The sequence below is a fragment of the Tamandua tetradactyla genome, chromosome 3 (genome assembly GCF_023851605.1).
Source record: "Tamandua tetradactyla isolate mTamTet1 chromosome 3, mTamTet1.pri, whole genome shotgun sequence".
Classification (NCBI taxonomy): domain Eukaryota; kingdom Metazoa; phylum Chordata; class Mammalia; order Pilosa; family Myrmecophagidae; genus Tamandua; species Tamandua tetradactyla.
The window spans coordinates 47,837,441-47,859,826 of record NC_135329.1 but is presented as its reverse complement, the minus strand read 5'-3'; the positions used below and the strand labels follow the sequence as shown (position 1 = coordinate 47,859,826).

Genomic DNA, 22,386 nt, shown 5'->3' with positions numbered 1-22,386 from the left:
GACCTCAGCTGTACAGAGGTATTTTGCTCTTGATCACACCCCTTCCCCAGGGGCAGCCTTCATCCAGGATCTTGGGGGAATAAGTCCTAAAAGGCCTGGTTATCTTGCCTCATATCTCAAGGACCATCTGAGCTCTAGTGTTCCCCATAGAATTGGCTGAGGCCTCTGCTGCAACTGCACTGCAGTTTAGCTTCCTCCTCTGTCCAATCCTGCTTCCTTGGCTCCTCACAAAGTAGAGTTCCCAAGAGCACTCCACAGCAAATCTACATGTAAATCTTAGTGTTTTAGAGGTTGTTTCGTAGAGACACTGATAATCTGAATGCTCTGCAGGTCTTTGTCTACTGTCTTTTGCTATTTCTCTTGGTTTTTGATCATATATTCTTATCTTATTATATGACTGTTTATGTTGATTGAGTCAGACATTGTATGTGAAAAATTGCAGGAACTTTGGGTAGTCTCTTCCTCCAGAGGATTTACTTGTAGTCTTGGCAGGCAGCTAGCTATAGTAGGAACACTACTATGCCTGGGTGACCATAAATGGAATGAAAGATTGAGATGGTTTGTAACTAAGCTTTAGTTTGTGGGGGCTGATCTAATTCTAGTCCACCTTTATTCCTAGGCTGTGACTTTTCAGGGTCCCATTCCAAAGCCTTGGAGCTTTACTGGGCGCCTTCTCCTTGGCAAGCCCTGCACATTGTTTTTGTACCTTCAGCATCAGCACTTAGTCAAAAGCTCTTAGCAGAATCAGCCTCTTAGTCATCCTTTCTTAATGGACAAAAGCGCCTAGATGAAAATTGGACCATATGCCATTTCTCTAGGCTTCTCTCCTTTCCTATGTCTGGGCATTTCTTCATTGCCAGAGTACCTCTCTGAGGTCTTCAAGCAGAATCAGAGTATTTTGTTTAGTTTTTCTGGTGGTTCTCTGCAGAACAGTTGGCTGTAAACTACTTCCTCTATCACTGGAAGTCATATTCCGCTATATAGTTGAATCATAATTTAACTAATCTGTTACTGTTGAAACTGGGTTTCATTTTTAAAAAACAATTTAGCTATTGCTGTGCAAACAATTTTACGTCTTTATTGCTTAGTTTTTTTTGCCCATTTACACTTATTTCCATATACAATTTTGAAGTGGAATTGTGTAAAAAATATACTGAATTTTAAAGCTTTTAATATATGTTTTAAATTGCCTTCCAGAAAGTTTGTACTAACAGTAGAGGAGATAAATTGCCTTTTAAGTTAAAATGTATTAAATGTAACTTTATAAATGTTTATGGATTTTTTTTCCTCCTCCTGCAGGCACGTGCTTTAACACCTCAAACTGCAGAAACAGATGCCATTCGTTTTTTGGTTGGGACACAGTCTCTTAAATATGATAATCAGGTAACTATTTTTGACAAATGTATACATGTTAATTACTAAGCCTATTCTTAGTTTTATAACCATTTTGCTCTTTATTTTTCAGGCAATGTTTGAGAAAAAAATTAATGCTACACACAGGAAATAAAACTTATATTGGGATTTAAATACATTTTTTAAAATAAAAAATCAGATAATTATTCAACTATATAAAAATAGAGTACAGGAAGCTTATTCTGTTTAACATCACTTTCATAGATCTATGTTTTGGTTTTGAAATTATATAGATTTTAATATATGAGCTATTGAGAAGCACTCTAGGGTATAAGGTCAACAGCCCTCCTTCTACCTGTGCCAGTGGATGTCTCTTTAATTGCTCACAGAAGTTTTCGACCTAAGACTGGACTAGGCCACATATCCCATCTCAAGATACACTTCTAGACTCTTGCTACCAGATGGTCCAGGGGATATACAGAATGTGACTCATTTATTTTTCTGGCCACTGTAGTGGAAAGAACATTGGATAATCCAGAGATCTGGGTTCACTTCACAGCTTGACACTAATCATGTGACCTTAAACTGATTAATTACTCTTGCTGGGCTTTATTTTCCTCATCACTAAAGTGGAGATAAAAATGTCTGCTTTATGTATCTCACAAAGATGCTTTGGATGTTGTAAAGATGTGCATTATCATTGACACTGGGAATATATACATAAGGCCATGTCCAAAATGGTACAACTAACATTGCAAAGGAGTATAGTAGCTATCAAAGAATATTAAGAGCTGAATGGGGTATAATGTAATTATCATTCTCAAATATTGAGGGATATTAAAACTGGCTTAGTCATTTTGGCACCTAATTTGATGATTTAAATGTAGAGATTTATAAATGTATGTCCATATTATATTTTACCCTGTAATTCTTATACCTAAAACATAGAAAAAGCTTTATACACAAAGAATATTAATTATAATGATACTTATAATCATAAAAAATTGAAAGGAATCAAAATACAAAAATGTGCAAATATTAGGTTGAACAGTATGAGATTGCCATTTTATAATGGAGTTTGATATGATTCAACCTAATACAAAGGATTGGTTGCTTTCTGTAGAATAATATTTATTCATTTCATTTGTTAAAAGCTATAAACTTCTAATGAACATCAGAATTGTCAGATGACCAGTTAACATTGCCAGTGAAATGCTAAGAGTGTATATAAAATACGATACTATTGTGTAAAAATACATAAAGGAGCAAATCAAATCTCTCAATCTAATAAAGACTGGAAGAAGTAGGTCAAAAAGGGCTCAAAATTTGAGCATTAATTATCTTTGATTTTAATTTTCACAATACGAAGATTTCTAATTTTCTGTTTTCTGAAAATGTATGTGTTAATTTTACTCAAAATTTTAAGATAGGAATTACTTATTTACAAATGGCAGTCTCGAAGGGAAAAGGAAATTATCATAAAATGCTATGCAGTTTAAGGGATATTATGTAAAGGATGAGGGGCAGTGAGGAGGAGTAAAACTTCCATTTAGCTTAGGAAATGATAGAGCCACAGATAGGATGATGAAAATCTAAGCAAATCTATTTTACTTTTAACTGCAGCTCAGCTTCCACCTGTGTGAAATGATTGCCCCATTGTACCCTTCCCTTATAATGACTCTCATATTAGGAAAGAAGCTATGGGCAAATCTCCGAGTTTAAAGAGTTTGAAACTCAGGCAGAAAACTTCTATAAAATTTGTGTTCAATTTATCATAGAGCATTCAACACCTAATTTTTTCCCCAGTACTCTAAATGCCTTTTTCACATTCCCTTCTTTTTTATTTTTTTAAATTTTTATTAACAAAACCAATCAACATACAATATGAACATTCTTTTTTTTCCAACACATAGTTGTATATTCATCAGGATCATTTCTTAGAACATTTGCATCAATTCAGGAAACGAAACAAAAAGAAGACAGAAAAAAATTCATGCATACCATACTCCTTACCCCTCCCTTTCAATGATCACCAGCATTTCAATCTACTAAATTTATTTTAACATTTGTTCCCCCTATTATTTATTTATTTTTAATCCATATGTTTTACTAATCTGTCCATAAGGTAGATAAAAGAAGCGTCAGACACAAGGTTTTCACAATCACACAGTCACATTGGGAAAGCTGTATCATTATACAGTCATCTTCAAGAAACATGGCTATTGGAACACAGCTCTACATTTTCAGGCAGTTCCCTCCAGCCTCTCTGTTATACCTTAACTAAAAAGGTGATATCTGTTTAATGCGTAAGAATAACTTCCAGGATAACCTCTTGACTCTGTTTAGAATCTCTCAGCCATTGACACTTTATTTTTTCTCATTTCTCTCTTTCCCCTTTTGGTCGAGAAGGTTTTATCAATCCTTTGGTGCTGAGTCCCAGTTCATTCTAGAATTTCTGTCCCATATTGCCAGGAAGGTCCACACCCTTGGGAGTCATGTCCCATGTAGAGAGGGGGAGGACAGTGAGTTTGCTTGTCGTGTTGACTAAGAGAGAGAGGCCACATCTGAGCAACAGAAGAGGTTCTCTTAGGGGTGACTCTTAGGCCTAGTTTTCAGTAGGCTTAGCCTATCCTATGCTTGGTTAAATTTCATATGAACAACCCCCAAGATTGGGGACTCAGCCTATTGCTTTCATTGTTCCCATTGCTTGTGAGAATATCAAGAATTCTTCACTTCGGGAAATTGAATTTTCCCCCTTTCTCACCATTCCCCTAAGGGGACCTTGCAAATACTTTTTTTATTCCCTGTTAAAATCCTTCTGGAATTTATCGAGGCATTAATCTGGACAAACCTACAAAATCTGATGCCCTACTCAAGGTTCCATGTACTTATGGTGTTCAGTTAAGCTGTCCACGCAAGTTATATTAGGAAATGCACTAGTGGAAATAAAAATTTTGTATCAAATAAACATTTTTTGCTTTAGTCTCACACATAAGTTAAAGTTTTAAAATATGAATTACCATCTATTTTCAACACCCTGCAGTATTGACATTCCTTTGTTCTTCCTCAGGCAAAAACATTTTTAAATTTGTACATTTAGTACTATCATCTAGGCATTGCTAGATTATACCATCTCAGTCTTTATTGTCTATCTTTCCTTCCGATTTCATTTGTGCCCTCAGGCCTCCTCACTCTATCATTCTCACATTCAGCTTCATTCAGTGTTCTAACATTATTGTATTACAGTTAGGTAGTATTGTGCTATCCATTTCTGAATGTTTACAGTCAGTCCTGTTGCACAGTCTGTATCCCTTCAGTTCCAATTATCCAATATCTACCCTATTTCTATCTCCTGATGACCTCTGTTCTTAACTGAAATTATCCAAGTTCATTTATCAATGTTAGTTCATATCAGTGAGACCTTTTGTTTCTGGCTAATCTCACTCAACATAATGTTCTCTAGGTCCATCCATGTTGTTACATACTTCATAACTTTATTCTGTCTTACAGCTGCATAATATTCCATTGTATGTATATACCACAGCTTGCTTAGCCACTCATCTGTTGATGGATATTTTGGCTGTTTCCATCTCTTTGCAATTGTAAATAATGCTGCTATAAACATTGGTGTGCAAATGTCCATTTGTGTCTTTGCCCTCATGTCCTCTGAGTAGATACCTAACAATGGTATTGCTGGGTCATATGACAATTCTATACTTAGCTTCCTGAGGAACTGCCAGACTGCCCTCCACAGCAGTTGTACCATTTGAATTCCTACCAACAGTGGATAAATGTGCCTCTTTCTCCACATCATCTCCAGCACTTGTCGTTTTCTGTTTTATTGATAATGGCCATTCTGGTGGATGTGATATGATATTTCGTTGTGGTTTTGGTTTGCATTTCCCTAAAAGTTCAGCATCTTTTCATGTGCCTTTTGGCCATTTGTATTTCCTCTTCAGAGAAGTTTCTGTTCAAGTCTTTTGCCCATTTTGTAATTGGGTTTTCTGTCTTTTTGTTGTTGAGTTGAACAATCTCTTTATATATTCCAGATACTAGACCTTTATCTGATTTATTGTTTCCAAAAATTGTCTCCCATTGTGTAGGGTGTCTTTTTACTTTCTTGATGAACTTCTTTGATGCACAAAAGTGTTTAATTTTGAGGAGTTCCCATTTATTTATTGCTTCCTTTAATGCTTATGCTTTGGGTGTAAGGTCTAGGAAACTTCCTCCTATTATAAGATTTATAAGGTATTTCCCTATATTTTCTTCTAACAGTTTTATGGTCTTAGATCTAATGTTTAGGTCTTTGATCCATTTTGAGTTAATTTTTGTATAGGATTTGAGATATGAATCCTCTTTCATTCTTTTGCATGTGGATATCCAGTTCTGTAGGCACCATTTATTGAAGAGACTGTTCTGTTCCAGGTGAGTTGGCTTGACTGCCTTATCAAAGATCAATTGTCCATAGATGAGAGGGTCTATATCTAAACATTCTATTCAATTCCATTGGTCAGTATATCTATCTTTATGCCAGTACCATGCTGTTTTGACCACTGTAGGTTAGTAATACACCTTAAAAGTCAGGTAATGTGAGACCTTTGACTTCATTTTTCTTTCTCAGGATACTTTTAGCTATTTGGGGCAACCTGCCCTTTGAGATAAATTTGGTTATTGGTTTTTCTATTTCTGAAAAGTAAGTTTTTGGAATTTTAATTGATATTGCATTGAATCTGTTAATCAATTTAGGTAGAATTGACATCTTAAGTATATTTAGTCTTCCAATCCATGAACACAGTGTGCCCTTCCATTTATTTAGGTCTTCTGTGGTTTCTTTTAACAATTTCTTATAGTTTTCTCTGTTGTCTCTTTAGTTAGATTTATTTCTAAATATTTTATTCTTTTGGTTGCAGTTGTAAATGGATTTTTTTTCTTGATTTCCCCCTCTGATTGTTCATTATTAGTGTATAGAAACACTACAGATTTTTTAATGTTGACCTTGCAACCTCCCACTTTGCTGTACTCATTTATTAGCTCTAGTAGTTTTGCTATGGATTTTTTTGGGTTTTTGACGTATAGTATCATGTCATCTGCAAACAGTGAGAGTTTTACTTCTTCCTTTCCAATTTTGATGCCTTGTATTTCTTTTTCTTGTCTAATTGTTCTGGCTAGAACTTCCAACACAATTTTGAATAACAGTGGTGATAGTGGACATCCTTGTCTTGTTCCTGATCTTAGGGGTAAAGTGTTCAGTTTTTCCCCAGTGAGGATGATGTTAGCTGTGGGTTTTTCATATATTCCCTTTATCATTTTGAGGAAGTTCCCTTCTATTCCTATCCTTTGAAGTGTTTTCAACAGGAAAAGATGTTGAATTTTGTCAAATGCCTTTTCTGCATCAATCAAGATGATCGTGTGGTTTTTCTGCTTTGATTTGTTGATATGGTGTGTTACATTCATTGATTTTCTAACGGTGAACCATCCTTGCATACCTGGGATGAATCCTACTTAGTCATGGTGTACAGTTCTTTTAATATGCTATTGGATTTTATTTGCAAGAATTTTGTTGAGGATTTTTGCATTTATAGTCATAAGAGAGATTGGTCTGTAGTTTTCTTTTTTTTGTAATACCTTTGTCTGGCTTTGGTATGAGGGTGATGTTGGCTTCATAGAATCAGTTTAGGTACCTTTCCATCCTCTTCAATTTGTTTGAAGAGTTTGAGTAGGATTGGTACTAATTCTTTCTTGAATGTTTGGTAGCATTCACATGTGAAGTCATCAGATTCTGGACTTTTCTCTTTGGGGAGCTTCTTAATGACTGATTCAGTTTCTTTATTTGTGATTGGCTTGTTGAGGTCTTCTGTTTCTTCTCGAGTCAATATTGGTTGTTCATGCCTTTCTAGGAAGTTGTCCATTTCATCTACATTGTCGAGTTCATTAACATAAAGTTGTTTATAGTGTACTTCCTTTCTTTCTGTAGGGTCAGTGGTTATGTCCCCTCTTCCATTTCTGATTTTATTTATTTGCAGCTTCTCTCTTCTTTTTGTCAACCTCGCTAAGGGTCTATCAATCTTACTGATTTTCTCATAGAACCAACTTCTGGTTTTGTTGATTTTCTCGATTGTTTTCATATTCTCAATTTCATTTTTTTCTGCTCTAGTCTTCATTATTTCTTTCCTTTTGCTTACTTTGGGGTTAATTTTCTGTTCTTTCTCTACCTCTTCCAAGTGACCAGTTAATTCCTCGATCTTTGCTCTTTCTTCTTTTCTTGATATAGGCATTTAGGGCAATAAATTTTCCTCTTAGCACTGCCTTTACTGCATCCCATAAATTTTGATATGTCATGTTTTCATTTGCCTCAAGATATTTACTGATTTCTCTTGTAATTTATTCCTTGACCCACTGGTTGTTTATGAGTATGTTGTTGAACCTCCATGTTTTTGTGAATTTTCTCGCACTCTGACTATTATTGATTTCCAACTTCATTCATTTATGATCTGAGAAAGTGTTTTGTATTATTTCTATCTTTTTAAATTTATTGAGACTTGCTTTGTGACCCAGCATGTGGTCTGTCCTTGAGAATGATCCATGAGCACTTGAGAAAGAGGTATATCCTGCTGTTGTGGTGTAATGTTCTATAAATGTGTGTTAAGTCTAGCTCATTTATTGTATTACTCAGATTCTCTGTTTCTTCAGTGATCCTCTGTTTAGATAGTCTGTCCACTGATGAGAGTGGTGAATTGAAGTCTCCAACTTTTATGGTAGACATGTCTGTTTCTCTTTTCAGTATTTTCAGTGTTTGCTTCATGTATTTTGCAGCATTCTGGCTCGGTGCATAAATATTTATGATTGTTATGTCTTCTTGTTGAGTTGTTCCTTTTATTACTACATAGTGTCCATCTTTGTCTCTTTTAACTGTTTTACATTTGAAGTCTATTTTGTTGAATATCAGTATAGCTACTCCGGCTCTTTTTTGATTGTTATTTGCATGAAATATCTTTTCCCAAACTTTCACTTTCAACCTATGTTTATCCTTGGGTCTAAGATCTGTTTCCTGTAGACAGCATATAGATGGGTCCTGTTTTTTAATCCATTCTGCCAGTCTATGTCTTTTGATTGAGGAGTTTAATCCATTAACATTTAGTGTTATTACTGTATGGGCAGTACTTTCTTTTACCATTTTGCCTTTTGGATTTTATATGTCACATCTAATTTTTCTTCTTTTTACCTTTACTGATAGTCTTCCTTTCTACACTCTTCTTCACACCTCTCTGTCCTGTCTTTTTGTATCTGCTGCTAGTGCTCTGTTTAGTATTTCTTGCAGAGCCAGTCTCTTGGTCACAAATTCTCTCAGTGATTTATTTTTTTGTCTGAAAATGTTTTAATTTCTCCCACATTTTTGAAGGACAGTTTTGCTCGATATAGAATTCTTGGTTGGCATTTTTTCTCTTTTAGTAACTTAAATATATCATCCCATTGTCTTGTCACCTCCACGGCTTCTGCTGAGAAATCTACGCATAGTCTTATTGGGCTTCCCTTGTATGCGATGGATTGCTTTTCTCTTGCTGTTTCCAAGATCCTCTCTTTCTCTTTCACATCTGACATTCTGATTAGTAAGTGTCTTGGAGTACGTCTATTTGGATCTGTTCTGTTTGGGGTATGCTGCACTTGTTGGATCTGTAATTTTAAGTCTTTCATAACAGTTGGGAAATTTTCAGTGATAATTTCCTCCATTACTTTTTCTCCTCCTTTTCCCTTCTCTTCTCTTCTGAGACACTGACAACACGTATATTTGTGTGCTTCATGTTGTCATTCAATTCCCTGAGTCCCTGCTCATATTTTTCCATTCTTTTCCCTATATTTTCTTCTGCCTGTCAGATTTCAGATGTCCCATCCTCCAGTTCACTAATCTTGTTTTCTGCCTCTTGAAATATGACATTGTAGGTTTCCACTGTTTTTTCATCTCTCCTACTGTGCCTTTTATTCCCATAAGTTCTGTGATTTGTTTTTTCAGACTTTCAATTTCTTCTTTTTGTTCATTCCTTGCATTCTTTTTATCCTTCCTCAATTCACTGATTTATTTTTTGATGAGGTTTTCCATGTCTGTTCAAGCATTCTGAATTAATTGTTTCATCACCTGTATCTTATTTGAATTGTTGGTTTGTTCCTATGACTGGGTCATATCTTCAGTTTTCCTAGTATGCTTCATTATTTTTTGCTGGTGTCTAGGCATTTAATTAGCTTAATTAGTTTATTCTGGAGATTGTTTTCACTTTTTTTACCTAGGATATTCTTGCTAGGTGACTTTATTGTCTATCTGTTCTTTGATATTCATTTCAGCTAATAACTTAGGGTTTGTTTAACAGATCAGAATTTTTCAGTTCTTGTTTTGTTTTCTTGTTTTTTGCCCTGCATGTATGGTGCCTCCCCCCCCACAACCCACCTTCAGAGAGTCTGCTTAGGTATTATAGACCCCAGCCAGATTTTCCCAGACCAAACTGGCCTTCTGTCAGGTGGAAAGAGTTACTTGAGTCAGTTTTCCCTGAGGGTGAGACCCAGCAGATTGAAAGGATTTCCTTTTAAGCCTGTGGGCTCTCCATTTTTCCTACCCTGCGCAGTAGGTGGCTCTTGTCTGCCTGCAGGTCCCACCAGCATAAGATGATGAGGTACCTTTAACTTCAGCAAACTCTCCCTGCTGGGGCCATGGTGGAGACAGAGGAGAGGTTATAGAATGGATTTAATGGCTTCAAATTACCAAGCCCTGGTGTCTGAATTCCTTGAGGGAGGAATTCCGCCTGAGCTGGGCCCCACCCGTCTCCTGGGGAAGGTACAGGCTCTAGACAAATACTCAACCAAGCTTTATTCTGCCTATGCCTGCGGCAGTGGAGCCCAAGAAGCCTTCCAGCTGTATCCGAAAAGCAGTCAAGTCATAGAAACACAGCAAAAATGAAAGGGAAAAATCCTTTTAAGAGCAGGACCGCCGTTCCTCAGATTTGCCAGTCAAGAGCTTAAGTTGGTATTTTGCTCTGTATATCTCTGGGTCCTATGTGTCCCCTCCTTTCCTTCAGGGCCCAGACCTTTTCAAATCCAAAAACACCTCTATTTTTTGTTTGTTTGTTTTTTCTTCTTTTTCTGTCAGCCGTGCCCCCTCTGCGCGGGGGCAAAAACCAGCGACCTCCGTTTTTGCTCAAGGTTCAGCTGGGCTGGGAGACCTATTTTTAGTAGTCAGAATTTGTTAATTAATTCCACAGTTGGAAATTAGTTGTGCTCAGCCCCTGCTGCTGATAAGCTCTCTTTCCTTTCCCCTCTGGGAAGCAGCCCGTGGGGGAGGGGCACCGGCCACCATGGCTTGGGGGACTCCTGGTTCTGGATGGGCTTGCAGCTGGTCCATACTGGTGTACGCTGTGTGTCTGATTACTGACATGGCCCCAGCAGTTGTTCTGTACTGTTCATGGCTATTTGTTAGCTGCTGTGGTGGATGAACCAAATTCCACGCCTTGCTAAGCCACCATCTTGGCCCTCCTCTCCGCATTCCTTTCTTTTAAATTCCACCTTATTTCTGAGGCTGTTCTGTTGACTTTTTCTGGTAAAGCATTGCTTTTTGAAATTTCTGAGAACATGGTAGAATTTACTGTTTTTTTTTTATTTGGCATGCTTATAAAATTTTTCTTAAAAAGTAAAAGCTAACAGAAACACGTGAATTAAAACAAAATAAGATAATGTAAGGCATAGTTGTAATGAATAAGTTGCATTGTACCTAGTTTTATCAGTCAAAATTATATACCACTTTGTCCCATTTAGAAAGGGACAGATCAGTCCCATCTCTACAGAACCTAATTCAGTAGGTCTAGGGTTGGGCGTAAGAATTCTATCAGGCTTAGGGGACCACATTTGAGTACCAGTCTCTTGTAGTGATTTTTTCTTTTTTTTTTTGTATGCTGTATGGCCAGGGTCACATTTCATTCTTTTTCCATGTGAGTAGCTGTTATTGCAGCACCATTTGTTGAAATTTTTTTGTTCGTTTGTTTGTTTCCTTTTTTTTTTTTTTAATTTGGGAAGTGCATGGGCCGGGAATCAAACCAAGGTTTCCTGTTTGGCAGGTGAGAATTCTACCACTGAGCTACCCTTGCAGCTCCCTGTAGTGAATTTTAATTATCTAGGGGTGGTGGTTTAAATCAATCTCCTGTGACAAACATAGTTTACAACTTTAAATGCCCAGTGTTATTAAGTGTAATTTCTTGACATAAACAGTGACGGTTTCACGAGAATGCGTCATCAGTCCTTGAACCTAATAGAAGAACTATTTTGATATTGAAGGAAAGTTTTTTTGCCCTTCTTAATTTATCACTTTGAAATTAAACTGTATGAAGGGAAGATTCAGGAGAGGTATATATTTAAATTAAATTTTATGGTAACAGATATGTAAATATTTGCTAGCCTTTTCTGTATTTACCAATCTGTAATGGCTACTAAAAAGTACTTTGGTTTCAGAACTGCTATATCAACTGTTGGTCTTAGTCTTTGCAATTTTCCTCATTAAATTGCTGTATAAGGCATGAAGCCTTTAGCTTTGGTTGTATTTTTCTAGACAGGGTTGAATGAAAGCATATTGGTCTTCTATTGCAAAAGAGGTGTGTGCAAATTGGCATGTGACCAAGGAGAGGTGACACATATCCTCGTGGTGGCATCACAGACAAGGTGATGTTTGAGGTGAGGTGTTCCAGGTAGATAGAATAGCATGGCCGCTATTATATGATGCTACCTGCTGATGGCCTTGTTTTTTACAGTATTTTGACACATTTCTTGGGAGTAAGCCCTGAGTAGGAGAAAGGTATAGGGAGAAGGGAGAGGTGAGAGAGGGGCGAAGAGAGAAAAAAGAGGGATATATACATATTCTGCTGGAAATATTCACTAAACCCTCTTCTACTTGACATATGTATTTCTAGAAGCTTCCTGTCAGCCTAGCTGCCAAAGAACCCTAACACATGTATTTTATGCTATTTTTGGTAACTACACTTTCTGCAGATAGAAGACTGGATGTGAAGGGGTGAGTGCCACATTCATCAATTACTATTACTCTCACCAGATGGAGGAATAAAACTGTTCCAGTGTTTTCTAATAATGTTACAATTATAATGATTATCAAAATGCATTTTAAAATGATTAAAAGATTGCCACTAACGAGCCTTGTCCTTAACTTCTTTGAGATTGTTTCTCTACAATTAGTAGACTAGAGGTCTGATGCGTTTTTCATTTTATATCTCTCTATATTTAACAATATCATTTGTATAATATTATTATTATAACAGTATTATCTGTAGTAAAAATCTATTATTTCATTTGTATAATTCTTTAGCTAACATTTATTGAGAGCCCACTTTGGAGCTCTCTTTGTGCCAGGCACTGCCAAATGCTGGGGTATAGAGATAAATAAAACATGGCCTTAGCCCTCAAGAAGCTCTCATTTTATTAAGGGTCAGAAAATGACACAAATGCTTCCTAGACAGTGTGGGCAGTGGGTAAGCCCAGGTGGCTGTGGTTGGCCACAGGAGGTCCTCTTAATGCAAATTCAGTGCTGGGTCAGGATGATTTTTCACAACTGTTACCTCAGAACAAATATTTTATTGTCCTCATTTTGAAACAGATGAGGCAATTGGCCCTAAACAGTTAGATTTTTCCAAGGTTAGCTAATGTGTACCAAAATTGGGACAAAAACACACACTTCTGTCTCTCTCTCTTCCTTTTTCTCCCTCGCCTCTCTCATTTAAATTTGAAGTTTTACTCTGATGTATGTATGTGCTTTACACATGCCTGGGCACCTAAGGACCTAATGGACACTTTCGCATAGACACATAGATAAATAATGCAAACAGTGTTGCCATAGAACATGGTTTTATGAAATAATGCATCAGAAACATCAGGGCAACTGCATCCCATTCCCCAAGGTTGGGGTCCACTGCGGTATAGTACAGCATTTTGAGCAGCTTCAAATGTGTGCATTTGAACAAACCCAAATAGAGAAACTGCTGGGAAGTGTGCTCAGGTTTGCTGTTGTCTGCAACTCCCTTGGCTAGCTTTCTAACAATAGAAACAATGTCTCCTCTGGTAAAACCCCTAAGCTCTCCCATCTCTCTGCACAATTTGAGTTTGGGAGTCCACACTGTGCTTTCCTGGGGAATTGATGACTGGTTGGTTAGGGTTATGGCCCTTGGCTTTGCCTCTGGCCATCAACTCCTCCCAGGCAGGCGTTAATTCCCTAGAAAATGCCCAGCACCCGAATAGTTACTGCTTAATTCAGCTGTGCTATTTCTCTGAAAATTTTAGTAACTGTCACAGTTGCCTGATCTTTCTTTGTGAGATGAACCACTTTATTTTCTGTGCTGTTATTTTCTGAGAACTTTCAGTGTTAGAAACAGGGGAGATATTTCTGGGGTCTTCCCTCTTTTTCTGGGGTTCTTTCATGAAGGTACATTTTTTTTCCTTCGTAGAGTATGTGCGTTCATTGGTTATTCAGCAGTGAAGCTTATGCAGAGATGAGAAACAATGAAATTTCAGATTGAAAGGGGTTTATTTGCTTCTGCAGCATAATTTTTCCTAGGTTCCTAAGCATTTTCCTTCATATATTGTTAACTCCCTATTTCCTGTGTCTGTATGGAATGAGTCCTATTCTGCCTCCATGAAACAACTGGGGACTGCTGAGGGTGACAAGGAGAAAGACTGTAATTTATCCTCTTTTAACCCTGCCCTGATAGTTATGTTCATGAGCAGTGAAGAAGGAATAATAAATAAATAAATAATAATAAAACAAGGAAAGAACAAAATAGATTTTGTTCTTTTACCCTGGCCAGTTTATAATTTTTTTTTTTTTTAAATTTTAAGCCATAGCTCTATTTTTTTAATTTTTTTTTTTTTTTTTTAATGCATGGACAGGTACTGGGAATCGAACCGGGGTCCTCTGGCATGGCCCGCAAGCATTCTTGCTTGCTGAGCCACCGTGGCCCGCCCCATAGCTCTATTTTTTTGTTTTTGTATTTTTATTATTGATAGCTTTATTTGTGCCACTTTCCGATGCCTGCAAGTCTGTCCTCAGAACCACCTGGAGGCTTGTTAAAAATTCACATTCTCAAACTAACTGTAGACTAACTGAACCTGTCTCTTTCCTTCCTCCCTCCCCTGTCCCTGCTCTTCCTTTAATGATAAAAGGAGTTTATTACCACTTGTAACCAAAGTGTCATCATAAGGCTGCTTGGCTTCTGGTGAGGCTTAATCCTATTACCAAGAAGCCTGTTACCAAGAATCCCATGACTCCATTTCTATATTTTGCTTTCTTCAATGTGGGATCTATTATTTAGGGGTCCTATATTTTTAATATGTGTCCCCAGATTTAGGAATTCTTTAACAGGTTGTTTCTAGAACTCAAATGCCCTGTGTCTAAATTTGATGTAATTTTCCAGGCATATTCTGGTATTGCTCTTTTTCTTTTCTGCCTTACTTTTTTTAAGTATTGGTTCGACGCTCATGGTCCTCTGCTATTCCTAAAATCTCCTACCTATGGAATAATTAGGAGTTTAGCTTGGATACTTCCTCAGTCTTGGAGTGAAATTTATAATCTTTCCTACCTTTTGAGTCTTTATGTTATTAATTAATAGTTCAAATGCCACCTTCTGTGTGAGATCTTTCCCTTTTCATCCTTTCCTCCAGTTCTCCAGGTTAGAATTACTTGCCTTTTGACTTTTGTTCTTGCCTCTCTTTGGGTATATCTACTTTGAATATAGTACTTAGTGCATAGTATTCTCGTTATTTTGATTTTATATTTAGGTTTCTTCAAGTTATTTTTACACCTCTTCATTCCCATCATAGATTGTGAATTTTCTAAGGACTGAGGGCCGTTCATCTTTGTATCCTTTCAGTGCCTGGCTCTGTGCAGGTTGGCACTGGTTGAATGCATAAATAAATGACAGGAACAGTTTAAAGGAAAGTCACAAACGTTAGTAATGACCTCACAAATGCACTTGTTTTTCACAAGGTAGTGTTGTGATTTTGTGTGATGTTCTGTTTGGCTAAGATCTTATTACATTTTCAGACAGACCAGTTATTCTTCTGTTGAACAAAGTTATGATATCCAAGAATGCCCATGCTTGGGCATCTAATTCCACAGTTTTGCTGCATTAAATTCCATTAGATTCATTGGTCTGGATATTAAGGATAATGAGGTCCAAAGCCATTCCCACTTTGTCCCCCTGGAACCATGAGTTGTTAAATGCCTGGATTTAAGGATGCCTGGGAACTTACCATTTGGCCAGCTCCTGAGTTGTAGCCCTCAAGTATGTGTGGGTTTGCATTTCTTTCTTTCTTTTTTTTTTTTTTTTTTTACATGGGCAGGCACCGGGAATCGAACCTAGGCCTCCAGCACAGCAGGCGAGAACTCTACCTGCTGAGCCACTGTGGCCCACCCAGGTTTGCATTTCTTGGCAGACCTATGTGTGTATGTGTGGTGGTGGTATGTGGGTGGGAGGTGTCTGTTTAAAAATATAGGAGGAGACATGCCAGTGGATTTTGGATCATAGGACTTTTACTAACCATCTATTTCATAAAGGTTTCCTTAAAGCATTTATCATAACTTTTGTAATTATTGTTCTTCCTTGGAATTCTGTGCTCTGAATAAGTCATGTATGTGTTACTATATAAATATATAGTAAATGTATGTAACCATATAACTATATATATATAACTATATAACTATATATATATATATATATATATATGTATAGTTCCACCCTTCCATTCCATCTTTTACTTCCTTTCTTTTTTTTTTTTTCCCGCATGGGCAGGCACCAGGAATCGAACCCGGATCTCTGGCATGGCAGGCGAGAACTCTGCCTGCTGAACTTCCTTTCTTTCTTGCTTCTATAAATTGCACTCTTCTTTAGTGTCTGAGGATTCTGGTTTCATCATCTTTATTATGCCCTATAAATTTTGTTTTTAATACAGAGTACTACTTTGTATCTTTTTAATTTTTAAGTTTATAACTAAAGGCATAATAATAAAGAGATAGCCAATGGTATTCCAATGACCTAATTTCTAGCTTCTTTCCCAACCCTTGACCAGATGTTACAAAGGAGTTTTTATCTTGTCTTCTGTTCTAAGAGATTCCCTTCCTGAACACAGGGTGGTAATGGAAATTCTTTTTTTTTCTGGCCTGCCAATCATAATTTATGGTTCTTTCATAAGGACTGCTAATATAATGGGAACTTATCTGCTCACGTAAAGTGTATTAATATAGATAGGTAAGTGGCAATTATATTATGAGCATAATAAACATTGGGAAATGTGTAGCATTTAAAGTCTAGCTAAAAGGCCAGTATATATTTTAATTAGAACAAAGGGGTCTTAGAAATCCAGTCTTTGTACATTTTTAAATTGTGAAGCAAGAACTCAGAAAGGGTAAGTGACTTGCCCAAGGTGATAGCGTAACCTGTACCCGGCTGACAATGGTACCAGTTGAACCCTGTTCCAGGTTCAGGAGTCTCAACACTAAAAAAATTTAGAGAGAAGAGGACCTGTAGGAAAAAGTAGTAAAGTTTATTAAAGAGAAAGAGAGAGAGTACACATTAAGGAGATTAACATGGACGTGTTCAAGGGAGAAACATGCACTGAGTGGGAGTGAGTTAGCTTGCTTTATAGGAAGGATTTTGCTAGTGGCAGGTTTCCATAGTAACCTTTGAATACTAGGGGGTTACAGGGTTTGTATTAACCAGGAGTTTACAGGGCTAGCGTTGCTTCAGGAAGAGATAACTATTGATGCTTATAGCCAGCCATCAAGTATCCAAAATTTGTCTTTGGGCAGATGTTTAGCAATCTTTATAACCCCAGGTTTTCTGTTATTAACTAAGAGTTTGCTTCGGGCCATGATTTTACAAGTTTTTAGGGTTTGGGGAAGTTTTGAATGGTTTGGGGAGGTTTTTGGGCTTTAGGGGAAATTTTTGACCCATAAAGGTTGCCTCCAAAGTTTACAGTTTGCATTACTTCCTTGGAGCTAGAAAAGAAACGGGATTTGCTGTCGTCCATTAACTCTTTCAGAGCTGGATAGGAAACTAGGGACCTATAGTTGTCCTATATTTTCCTGCTTCAACAGCTAAGAAGTAGCAGAATCAAAATTAGAACCCAGGTCTCCTGACTCCCACATTACTTTTCATTTCAGTGTATCATACTGAAGTGCAATAGAAACTGTGTTTACAGGGTTACTAACTTTAACTAGAAGGGAAGAAAACTAGTGATATGAAACCATAAAAAGTATTTGCTATATCCAAGACTAGCCACATAGAATATTATGCATTATTCTTCAGGAATTATCAGTCTGGAGGGTATTTTTTATTTTTGGCTAATAAAGCAGGGAAACCTTACTGGGTAAGGCCGTAGAAGGAGTCTCCTGTTGTCTGGCTAACCACATTTACTCAACATAGTACTTCAGGCTGACTCCTTGGAAGGCCTCTGTCAATAACAGGAGTAATCTCTTGCCCAGGGGGAAGCCATTGACTCCTTAACTTTACCTAAGAGAAATCCACATTTTTTGTCTTTGAAATAATTCAAGATTTTACATTTATTTTCGGTTCAGTAATAGAAATAAAATGGACATTAAAGTACAGTGGCCTGGAAGTCTATGTTTAGGGGCCTAGGAACTAAGGAGGAGCTGTGTGGACACAACTCTTCTTTCTAAGCCCTGATTTTTTAGCAGAAGATAAGGGATGATTGACTAAGATAATCTTTAAGGGCTTTTCTAATGCATTTTATGACTGTTACCTTTTTTAAAAGTGTTATCTATGCTCTTAGCCCTGCACTGGTAAATTTAACTTTAAAATAAGTTTATAATGGTAATTCATGGTATTTATGAGTTTGATTTTCAACATAAGCTATGGAAAACATTTAAATACTCAGATGTGGCATGAAGAATTAAAAGTAACATTAAGCACAAAGTGATATGTATGTAACCTGACTCTCTTAGCTAATATTAATTGGTCTTTTTTTCAGTGCTTCCCTAATCTTTTGTACTTATCTTAATTACTTGTTTTTGTAACTAGCCTTGTTCTAGTTTGCAAGCTGCCAGAATGCAATATACCAGAAAAGGAATGGCTTTTAAAAAGAGGAATTTAATAAGTTGCTAGTTTACAGTTCTAAGGCTGAGAAAATGTTCCAATTAAAACAAGTCTATGGAAATGTTCAATCTAAGGCATCCAGGGAAAGATACCTTGATGAAGTTTCTCTTTCAAGTGAGAAGGCACATCGCAAACACAGTCAGGAGTTTTCTGTCATCTGAAAAGGCACATGGCAAACACAGTGTCATCTGCTAGCTTTCTCCCCTAGCTTCCTGTTTCATGAAGCTACCTGAGAGGTTGTTTTCCTTCTTCATCTCCAAAGGTCACTGGCTGGTGAACTCTCTGCTTCTTGTGGGTATGTCATTCTCTGCTCTCTCAGAATCTCTCTTTTATAGGATTCCAGTAAAGTAATCAAGACCCACCCGAAAGGGTGGAAACACATCTCCACCTAATCCAGTTTAACAGCCATTCTTGATTGAGTCACATCTCCAGGGAGATGATCTAATTACAGTTTAAACATATAATACTAAACGGGGATTAAAAGAAATGGTTGCCTTTACAAAATGGGATTAGGATTAAAACATGGTTTTTCTAGGATACATACGTCCTTTCAAATGGCACAAGCTTGTAAATGCATATATATTCAACAAAAAATGTCTTTGTGCTTCCACTTTGTGCGAGGTATGGTGTGACTCACTAGCAATAGAGAGTTAAGATACTCAGAGCATGTATGAGGAGCTTCCTCTTATTCTTTTGTTTACCTGTTGTAGCCCAAAGCACATTTTTTTTATTGACAAAATTTAAGATGCAACATTAAGATACAAACATACAAATATCTTAACATACAAACATCTCATACATGGTGTACAGTCAGTGGTTCACGATATTACCACATAGTTGTGCATTCATCACCATGATCATTTAAAGCACATTGTTAAGGAGGAAGGAGATTTCTACCTTGGTAGCATAGGGGTTAAAAACATATTCTCCACATGAACGTAATTAACAGCACTGAATTACATATTTGAATATAGTTAAAAGGGGAAATTTTAGGTTGTATTTGTACTACAATCAAAATTTTAAAAAACCAACGTAGAACTGTACAAAATGCACAGTGAACCCTCCTGTAAACAATGAGCTATAGTTAATATTACAATTGTAAAAATGTTCTTTTAAGAATTGTAACAAATGTGCCACTCTAATCCAAGTTGTTAGAATAGGATAGTATATGGAAGCCTGTATTTTTTACATGATAGTTCTGTAAATCCATAACTTCTGTAATAAAAAACTATAATAAATAATAGAATAGGGAAGAGAAGAAAGGTTAAAAAAAAAAAAGGACTCTGTCTACATCTATTGACCATAATATAATATTAAGTGAGAAAACCAAGTGAAGAATTAGGTGAATAGTAAGTAGATATTAGACATTTTATTTAAAGAAAAAAAAATCTGAGTACGAGAAAGATGTAGAAGGAAATCCCAGTCTGCTGTTAACAAAGTGGTCCTCAAAGGGTCAGGAATGATCAGCTGGAGCTGGGGGTGAGGAGATGGGATGAGAACATTGGCTCTGGAATTGAGTGGGACTAGATCTAAACCCTGGCATTGTTGTTTTCTAACTGAATGGCCTTGAGATGAGGTACTTAAACTCTTTCAGCTTCAGTTTCTCTGCCTATAGGATGTGGGTAATAATGATATATCATAGGTTTATTTTAAGGATTAAAAGAATTAATGTATGTATAACACTTAGCACAGCGTCTGATGCATTATAAATATTAGTCATAATTATTTTAATTATTATTTGCCTATGGTGATGATGTCTTACCATTCTTTCTAAACATACCCTTATTAAAACATTTCATGAAAATGTATCCATAAATGAGGATATATGGAAAAGTCTTAAGACTCTTCAAGCTTTAAAATGAAGGCGAAGGGCCATTATTTTCAAAGTGTAGCAAATTAGGAGAGATGGGATCAGGAGGAATTTAGATTCCCCACTCTTTCCTGGTATCTGTAGACGAGGCTATCTATCTTCTGTGTTGTCAGGCCTGAAAGTTGAAAGAAGCTAAAGGAAAAATGTGTTTGGATCAACTAGTAGAACCTTATTAGAAAAGAATTTGCTTTGCATCATCGCAAGGAAAGCAGCTTTCTGATGAGACCAATGTAGGATGGTCAGACCCAGTAGGGAGGATTGAGAAGCATGAGTTTCTAGGAAGCTTAAAAAACAGAAGTTTGGAGAAAAAAACAAAAACAAAACAGAAATTTGGAGTTAGACTTAAAGGGAAACTAAGGAGCCAGGGTGCAAGGGAGAGGGGAAAGACCCCCTCTGCTTGATGGATTGGTTGGTAAGTCACAAATGAATTCTGAAACCAGAAATACTATTGCTTCCACGGTGTAGTTAGTGGCCCTAATGCTTTTAGTACCTTTCAGAGGAATAGATGTTGGGAAAATAGTACATTTAAGTACATTCTTTTATTTCAGTGTTAATGGATTTCCTGTTAGGTAGGAAATGTGTCAAATATTGAGGAAAAAGTTTTCTGTTCCCTTTAATAATGCAAACATTATTTTTGATTTTTGTATATCACCTTTTTAATCTGTGTTCAATGTGACTATTTTATATAATCACATGCCATTTTCTATTCTGCATTTAAAATGTAGTCCTCATGAATGTTTTTATATTTTTAATTGTTCTAAATTATAAGTTTTAAAACTACATAATATTTCATAATTATTTTCTTTGGGACAAATTTCAAGAAATAAATTATTGTTTCAATGATTTCAATACTTATGTAGTCCTTATTTATATATTATAATAAACCTTCTGAAAGAACTATATAGATTTACAAGTGTACCAGTGTAACTTTAGTCTTCCTTATCAGCATTTGATGTCACCATTTTAAAAAGTTGTCTAATGTAGTAAATACAAATTGGCATCACAGACTTATTAACTTAACAAGTCTTTGTTTATAATAATGAATGAATTTTTCTTACCTGTTTATGTGCTATTTATTTTTAATTTAATGGATTTCTGTCTGTCTGAAAGCTATAACTTACACACATTAAAATGCACATATCTTAAGTATACAGCTTGATGTATTTTTATATAAATATGTGCATGTACACACACATGCACACATGCACACACGCATTCAGACACTCATAACAACTATCTAGATAATTTTCAGCATTCCAGAAGCCTCTCTCAGGAGTTCTCTGTCTGAACCACATCCCCAACCCCTGCCATGAGTAATCACTATTCTTTCACCATAGATTTTTTTTTTTTTTGCCTATTTTTGAATTTTATGTATATGGTCCACTCAGTATGTTGCTCTTGGATCTGAGTTCTTTCATTCAGCATGGTTGGTGAGCTTCATCACTGTTAATTCAGTATATCTGTAGTTCTTTTTCCTTACTATAAATATTTCATTTTGTCAACATGCCATAATTTATATGCCCTTCGTATTGTTGATGGACGTCTGGATTGTTTACAGTTTTTGGCTATCATGAATAAAGCTTCTGTAAACATTCTTGTACATGTCTTTTTATTTTGGTATTTATTTGATTATATACCCAGAAATATAATTGTTGGACCATTGTACTTATGTATGTTTAGCTTTAGTAAGTACTACTGTATATTTTTCTCTTAAAAAGTTCTAGGTGCAACATGTCCAAGAAGGGAAAAAAATATTTACAGGCAAAATTCCTTCAGATATGGGAGGAAAGAGCTTACAAGAATCCTTCTTCTTCTTTATTTTTTGAAGTGCTGCTTTATATTTTCCTTAGTTCTTATGTGTGTAGTTTGTAATTTAGAAGCTGTTCACTAAGGGTATTCAGTAATCCACCATGAAAACTATATTGGGCAATGAGAATAGGGAGGGATTTACTGAAAATAGTTTTAAAGATAAAAATAATAGTAATTATTTTAAATATCCTCCAAAGAGAAGGGAAA

At 36.3% G+C, this 22,386-nt stretch overlaps 1 protein-coding gene across 7 annotated transcripts in view; it reads left to right on the top strand.

Annotated features, from left to right (window-relative positions):
- EIPR1 (EARP complex and GARP complex interacting protein 1) overlaps nucleotides 1-22,386 on the top strand; it is a 242,379-nt gene that overhangs the window by 25,121 nt on the left and 194,872 nt on the right. For 4 of the 7 annotated variants that reach the window (XM_077153077.1, XM_077153073.1, XM_077153071.1 and 1 more), the window contains exon 2: nucleotides 1,300-1,383. In XM_077153077.1, the coding sequence (XP_077009192.1) occupies nucleotides 1,300-1,383 (84 nt within the window). Of the gene's footprint in view, nucleotides 1-1,299; nucleotides 1,384-15,199; nucleotides 15,672-22,386 lie in introns of those variants that run through there. The other 3 variants (XM_077153076.1, XM_077153074.1, XM_077153075.1) reach the window with 2 other exon arrangements.